General features: G+C 45.6%; 1 protein-coding gene across 1 annotated transcript in view; it reads right to left on the bottom strand.

Annotated features, from left to right (window-relative positions):
* Positions 1-7,731, bottom strand: part of cped1 (cadherin-like and PC-esterase domain containing 1) — a 32,480-nt gene that overhangs the window by 20,771 nt on the left and 3,978 nt on the right. The window contains exons 3-14 of the mRNA XM_005734308.2: positions 6,099-6,193; positions 5,937-6,021; positions 5,680-5,749; positions 5,463-5,610; positions 5,188-5,321; positions 4,811-4,883; positions 4,119-4,277; positions 3,648-3,752; positions 3,464-3,567; positions 3,329-3,381; positions 2,497-2,683; positions 1,758-1,926 (exon numbers count right to left, since the gene is read on the bottom strand). Coding sequence (XP_005734365.1) covers positions 1,758-1,926; positions 2,497-2,683; positions 3,329-3,381; positions 3,464-3,567; positions 3,648-3,752; positions 4,119-4,277; positions 4,811-4,883; positions 5,188-5,321; positions 5,463-5,610; positions 5,680-5,749; positions 5,937-6,021; positions 6,099-6,193 — 1,382 coding nt within the window. The remainder of the gene's footprint in view (positions 1-1,757; positions 1,927-2,496; positions 2,684-3,328; positions 3,382-3,463; positions 3,568-3,647; positions 3,753-4,118; positions 4,278-4,810; positions 4,884-5,187; positions 5,322-5,462; positions 5,611-5,679; positions 5,750-5,936; positions 6,022-6,098; positions 6,194-7,731) is intronic.

Genomic DNA, 7,731 nt, shown 5'->3' with positions numbered 1-7,731 from the left:
TTTTTCTTTTTGCAGCATTTTTCTTTTTGCAAGTGTTTTCTGAAGTTGCAGTCCGTTTGGCCTCTCAGGGCCACCGTATTTCTTCACTGAAAAATAGATTTCTCCTCAAAATGCAACACTTGCAACTGCAGTTTTTTTTTTTTTACATGCGCTCAATTTTTTTTATGTCCGCTCAATTTTTTTTTTTAACGTGCGCTCAGAATAGTGGCACAAAAATAACGCCATACAAAACCACCGTCACTCCTAAAACTTCCTCCCGTTTCTTAACAACTAAATGCCATGTTTTGATTGGTCGACATGGTACATTTTTCGACCAATGGGAAGGGCTGGTGTAACAGTGTTTATGTGGTATTATTCCACTTGCCACAAATATCAGTGTAATGGGGAAACAGCGCCCCCCCTCTCGGTGTGGCTGGTTAGGTGAGGCTGGCTGCAGTAATCGCTGCCAGTCTGCCGTAGCCATACGAGAGGTGAGTTGTATTGTTCCGCACACAATATAGCTAAGTAGTACAGACACATAAAACATGTTTGATTAGCTGACGAGCACCGAGTGTAATAAGTGCTTAGTGGACACATGTCCAACACCAGTTTTATGTACTTTTCATTTGTTTATTAATGTGTGAAACTATATGCTAAAGCGGAATGCTAATGAGATGTTCTGCCGTAGTGTGCTGTGCGGAGTGGTGTGTGGCGAGCCATTTGCACTGATACAACACCGTTGTTTCCATTCAGGTACATCACTTGTTGTTGCTGTTATTTTATTGTATATTTAAAATTGTAATATTGCTGCAGTAATCGCTGCCAGTCTGCCGTAGCCATACGAGAGTGTGCTGTGCGGAGTGGTGTGTGGCGAGCCATTTGCACTGATACAACACCGTTGTTTCCATTCAGGAAATAAAGTGGCAACGATCGATCAGAGACTCCTTGTCTTTTTAAAAACACTACACAACGCAGAGTCGAGGAGTCTGTTTGGGCCGAACTGTTGCAGCGGGATGAAGCAGAAACCGGTTACACTGGGAGGGAGGGGGGTGTTGGTTTCATTTTTGCTCACAGGCGGAGAGTGCTTTCGAGCGTTTTCCTTATAAAATGCCGTTTTTACCGTTCATTCCCACAGTAAATATAAACAACGATCGTATTCAGGAAGAAAAACAAACACTGCATATTTTTTAATCACAACTCTGGTTTTACCTGGCCTATCAACACAATTTAAAAACTGGTATAAAGTCCACACTTTTTCCGTCAATTGTTCCGTCTGTCCTGCTCACATCTCCAATGGTTGTCCACGTTGTTAACGTGGCTTCACTCCACATCAGCCACGCCCCTTTGCTAGCTAAAACACCGGTGTCGGCACATAAGGACGCTGTCATAGCCTGTCAATGACGTTGATTAGCTGCGTATATACGTGAATGTGAATCGCGTGATTGGCTGGACTATGGGATAAGAGAATGGTTCTAATCCCATACGGGAGCAGCCAGTCACTTACTGACTAACACTGCAAAACAGAATTGTTAACGTATTTACATTAATTTCAATTCAGGTTAGAATTTCTTTTTTGTGCGCAACGCAGATTTTTCCTGCGCAGAGACCGTGCCAGCAGTGCGCAATTGCGCACGCGCGCAGCTTAGAGGGAACATTGGATATAACTGATGCCTTCAACCTCATTGAAACAGCAAAATACAAACTTAAAGGAGACTTTGTGTTTGAAGAAATGAATGTCACACACCCTGCAGTCCACCAGCTAACAGAAAAGCTCCTACCTGCACAAAGCTGCACATCACGTGATATCCAAACATGGGCAGGCTGGGCCGACTCTCCCTGTAAACGTGGACAGTGTAGATGGACATGATAACAGGCTCCGGGTGGCTGCCGTCCATCACCAGGATGCTGATCTTGCTGTTGCCGAGGCCAACCGGGTAGTTCGCCATCCTGAAGGAAGAAACTTCTTGTTAATCCTGCTGTTGTAAAAGTGGCTGCAAGGAGGTGCTCTAAGGTTATTCTCTGTGAAAAGGAGCAAATGGAGCTACAAAGCCAGATTCACATTTTATTTGAGTTTCATAAATCCAGCATGGATCACAAATCTAAACTGAAATAAAACAACTCTTGTGTCCCTTCCTTTTTCCTTATAAAAGCCCAGCATAATGCTAATGCATGACAGGGAGTCCTCCCTTGATGGCACCTGTTTCCAAACCATGACTCCAGCAGACGTTAGCAGCATAGTTAAAGCCCAGAAGAGAAGTAGTAGTAGCTGGTTGCTGTCAGTAGGCTGCTGCTTGCTTCATGCCCCAAATCAAAATGGCGAATGCTATAAAGCAGTTCATGCTCTGATTTTACTTCAATAGAAATGTGTTAAAAGAATCTAATAAAGGAAGTACATCTGTTGTCTGCTTAAACATGCTGTCCAATCAAATGTCACATTTCGAGGTTCCTTTCATTCAGGACTATCTCGACTGCACCTTCTCTGCTGTAACCTGTTGGTTTTTACAGTCCTGGTCTCACCTGGGTCCTCGGTGTTCATCCAGGTGGATCCTGCAGGCCAAGCTGACAGGCTCCGGCCGGATCCGAACTGTCATGGTGTCAAAGGTCACCTCTGCGTGGTACTCCTTCACCAGGGGATGGAACGGGGGGTTCAGAATGAGGGGGGGGTCTGTGTAGATCTGTCGAAGGTGGGGGTCCACACAGAGACCTGAAACAGAAGAATCAGCATGACGTTCGATCTCGAGGTTCTACTTCACTTCACCCATGACACCCACCACTAATGAACAGAGCTTTCACAGTAGAGTACTGAGCAAGTCCCGCCTAGGAAGCCCCTGAACCTGTTTGGGGGGTAAAACCATCTCCTGTTTCCTCAGGTAGAAACCAAGCATCATCCTCTAAGGCTGAAGCTGGAACTCCGTTAAAGAAAAAAACTTTGCGGATGCTGTGATCACACTTTGGCTGCATGGATCAGAAAACCTGTGCAAACTGCATCCACTAACCACAGCTTCACTTCCACTTGTACGTTAAAGCAGATAACTGTCAGTGAGCTGATGCTTTTCCATCTGCAAACAAATGCCATTTGTCCTACCGCCACCAGGAGGCACAAGTGAGTCTGTCCATATCTACATTAGTGGGACAGATATGAGCAGTACCAGGACCAGCGATGAGCACATTCTTCCTGTGCTTCTCTCACAGGTGTGGGTGTGAATGGCTGTCTGTGTTAGCCCTGTGACAGACCGCGTACCTCTACAGGTGTAATTGCCTGTCGCCTTGTGACACCTAGAACAGGTTGTATAGATTGAGCAGCATCATGTTTCCAGATGTCAGGACAGGTCTAAAATCCACATCTCACCTTCGTCCTGTGAGGAAGACAGAGCTGGTTGCTGACTGGGCGGTTCGTCTGTCCTGTGGGAACATCAGACATAACCCTTCAGTGAACATCTAAGTTCACACACAATGGATCATCTCACACCTGTGAGCCTCTTACCTGCAGCTCCTGTTTGTTTTCAGCTTGTAGAAACCTTCGATCTGGGTCAGGAGGTCAGAGAGGCCACGAGGCAAGGATGAGGAGGAGGAAACACTGGGATAGAGCTGTGGGGACAAACAAGGCAGACACACACAGTTAACACTGTTGAAGAAGAAGATGATGAAGGAGGCGGGGCTTAACTAACCGGCTGAAACGCTGATGAGGTCTTCATCAGCAACTGAAAGTGCAGCAGAAGAAGAAACTCGTCTTCAGACAAACAGACGCCAAGTGTCCCTGTACAGCCACCGTACTGACACACATACACACACACAGAGTCAGGTGGGTGACATTTAATTTTTTCATTTATTAATAAAAACAAACAGAATCTTTTTTTTTTTATGAATCAAATAAATGTCTGTAGGATGTTCATCGGTTTTAATTCATTTTAAACTCAGTGTTTCTAATGCTTTTATTTATTTAATTTTATTCGTTTTGGTTAATTATTCAAAAAATACGGTTTTTATTAGTTTATTAAAATATTTATTCTTTTTCTACACATTTTATTGATTATTTATTGTTATCTTTTGCATTAAGTATTCATTAATTATTACTTATTCATTAATTTTTTTCCTGACATGGAAAACTCCTACTCCTTTAATGACAACACGCTACTCACCTGGCTCCCCTCCCTCTCCGAGGACAGGTGTGTGTGTGAGGACAGGTGTGAGAGTGGCGGCAGCAGGAAGTCCAGCGTGTCCTCCAGGATCAGGTCTTTGGTGATCTGTTGGTCGAAGGCATCGTTGCTCAGAGCTGACACGTTTAACTGTGTGTCCACCTGAAAAGGAGAGGCAGACCAATCATAGAGCAGCTGAGGTCAAGGCGCCCTCTGCTGGTTATTCACCTGAACACCTCAGGCTGGTTGTATGTTTGAGGTCCAGTAAAGTGTGGTTATTCTCAGGTCCAGTCAGAGACTCTGCTGGGTCATCATGTAACTCAAGGGTGGGCAACTCTAGGCCTTGAGGGCTGGTGTCCTGCAGCTTTTAGATATCACCCTTGATCAACACACCTGAATCAAATGATTAGTTCATTACCAGGCCTCTGGAGAACTTCAAGACATGTTGAGGAGATAATTTAGCCATTTAAATCAGCTGTGTTGGATCAAGGATACATCTAAAACCTGCAGGACACTGGCCCTCATGGCCTGGAGTTGCCCACCCCAATGTAACTCAACCTCCAGATGTCTCAGCGGCTTGAAGCTTCTTCTCTTCTTCATGAGTTTGAGACCTTTCACCCAGAGGAGGCAGAACGTCTCTGAAGACCAGCTGCAAGGCTGAGCTGAACTTGAAAAGATAATGGTCAGACTCTTACCTGGACTACCACAGGTGTGACAGAGCCGCTGAAGAACAAAGTAAAGGTGAGCAGCTGGAAGCACAACAGACACCTGAAACACACAGTAGTGACAATATGAGCCACCACTGGGCGCAGACTGCACACACTCAGTAGACATGACAGATCCAGTCTGAGGCATTTTCAAGTTTTCAGCTGAAACCAAAACAGACACCCAGACACTGCACCATCCTTTCTACCCACCTTTCTTTCTTACTCGCTCCCTACTTTTCTACCTTCATTTCTTTCTACCTTCCTACTTTTAGCTGCAGTTTGAAGCAACTGCAGACAGACAGGTGTGTACTGAATCTGGATTGTGAAACAGGAAGTAAAGTTAAGAGTTTCAGTTCAGAATTCACCTGCTTATGGTTCGCTGCTTCTTATTGGTCGACGCTGCAGCCGCCTGCAGCACTTTACTTATCACCTGCTTCACCTGCCTCAAAGCCTGATGGGAGGCTGCTGGATCAAGGTGCTGCAGCAGGAAGTCCCTGAGCTGACAGGAAGAGGAGGAGCTAAAGGCTAACAGCAGTGGTCAATGATAATTTATCGTCCCCAATGGGAAACTGATTTGCAAGTGAAAGAAGATGTGCTAGCAGTGAAGTGTTAGCAAGTCCTACACAGGAACATGTTTTACCTTCACAGGTCGGCCCCTCGGATGCTGAATGGTCATTACCACGCTGATGTCATGCAGGAAAGAAGTCAGCGGGGTCACTGAGGTTACCAGGACATAAACATTGACCATGGCAACCAGAGCAGGAGGCGGGGCTTGGCTGTCAGGGAAACTTTAGAGAAACAGGAAACGTTACCTTACAGAACTCAGACAACTTCCTGTCAGCTGGTCACATACAAACCTGTCCAGGGGAATCTCCACCTTCTGATTGGTCGATCCACAGGCATGAGGGTTCATGGGTAAACTAGACTCTGAGAGAAACAGCAAGAGGTTAGCTGAGACCTTCAGATTAAAGCTCAGTTCCAGGCAGTGCTCTTATTTGGCAGTAATGTCTCATGTTGGATGAGCACAGATCATGCGACTTAGGCCACAATCAGCTGATCTATCACATTTAATCAAGATCAATAAGCTGATTTGATTTACCTGCTGCAGACTTACCTGTCAGCTGGAAGTGTGTATAGAAGTGACACAGACCTCCACCTACGTTTGAAAATGCCTCTATCAGCCCAGGCAGCAGGTTCACCTGAGCACACACACAGTTTAGCTGTTATGTCATCAACCATGCCGTCAGTTGACACAGACAGGACGGAAGGGGCTCACCGTCTGATGATGCTGCAGGTGAGAGAAGGAGATCCTCCTCAGACAGCTCTGCTCTGACGTGCTGAGGCACAGCAGGAGGCTCCACCCACCAATGCCTGTAACCATGGAGACACACAGAAGCCTCACCTGTAGTTCAGTGGAGCTTTATTCACAAAGCGACAAATCACGTCAGTCAGGTAGACTCAAATCAACAGCAGCCTGTGAGGGACATCGTCTTCGTCACACTTTCAGAGAGAATAAAAGAGCCACCTGCACGAGTCCCAGCTCGCCCCAAACTCCTTTAACTGTGAAAGACCACAGAATCCAAAACCACCGGAGGCCTTTTCTGCTTGTTTTACACAAAGAAAACGGGAACATGTGGAAGCGATTGTTGACAGGAAACGCTCTGCGGTGGGCTTTTGGCTGGAGCTGTTAGGTTTCAGCAGAAAGAGAACGAAGCAGGATGTTCAACACAGACAACTTTACTTCAACAGTGAGACCATGCTCATGCTGTGAACCAATAATACACAGATTTAAACCTGATGTCCATCCCTCCCTCCATCTGTCCTTCTGTCTATCCATCCATTTGTCCATCCATCTGTCTGTCCATCCATCCATCCCCCTACAGTGAAGACGAGTTGAGCTTCTGCTTAGTCTCTTTCTGTGTTGTTTTATGACCAAACATGAGCTAAAGGAACTTCCCGTTCCAGCTTCCTGTCGTCCTCGGTCTGCAGAAAGCTTCACTTCATGCTCTCAGGTTTCTCTCAGCTTCTCCTTAAACCTCAAGCTTTACTGTCTCACTGCTCCTCAAACATAGGGGGACACAGACAACACAATAATGTGCCTGCCACTGATCACATAAGCCAGTCAGTGAAGTCTTTATTACTCTGATCTACAGGTTCAGGTAGAGGCTAGGTTATTGTGTAATTAATAAATAATAATACATGACTAAAGCCAACATGTTCTTACAGAGATGGTGTAAACAAGGCCTCTGGTGATACTGATATAATGTTTCTTAACACTGACCTTACAACAAACATATAGTGTAATGAAAGGAAACATGGTGATGAATCTTTGATGAAGGGTGTTAAGAAAATATCTGATAGAATCATCCAATCAGAGGTTCAGATCTCTTTGCCTCCACAGGATTCAGTTGATGTGGTAATGAACATGTGAATAAATCTGCATTATTATTGTTACCCTCACATCTCCCTGAATTGTTCATGATGTTCAGTGCAGTTGATAAATCATCTCTGAATTTGACATCAGCAGCTGGATGACCCTCTGGTCTGTTTTTTTTGAGGCAAAGTGGGTGGGGTTAAACCCAGAGTGACAGGAAGCATGGAAGCCCCTCTGTGGTAACAGGCCATTTTTCGGTCTTGTGCATGCTCATGTTTCTCTGCCGTGGCATGCACTACTGAAGTGATTTTCCACAAACACTTGCTGAGGTCCATCTGCTTTCACAGGAAGTCTCCACCCTCCTCCACCCACAAGAAACCCTGACCTCTGCTCGCTCGTGTCGCTGTTTAAAGCTCCAGCAGGGCGGGGCCGTCTGAGCGCGCTCACACTGTTTACATGCTTGATATACAGAGACTGTGTGTGTGTCTGTGTGTCTCTCGCTGTGTGTGTGTGTGTGTGTGTGTGTGTGTGTGTG

This window comes from Pundamilia nyererei, unplaced genomic scaffold, assembly GCF_000239375.1.
Source record: "Pundamilia nyererei isolate P.nyererei 1_Seehausen unplaced genomic scaffold, PunNye1.0 scaffold00057, whole genome shotgun sequence".
NCBI classification, from domain to species: Eukaryota; Metazoa; Chordata; class Actinopteri; order Cichliformes; family Cichlidae; genus Pundamilia; species Pundamilia nyererei.
The sequence above is the reverse complement of the archived record's forward strand: the minus strand, read 5'-3'. Positions and strand labels throughout refer to the sequence as shown.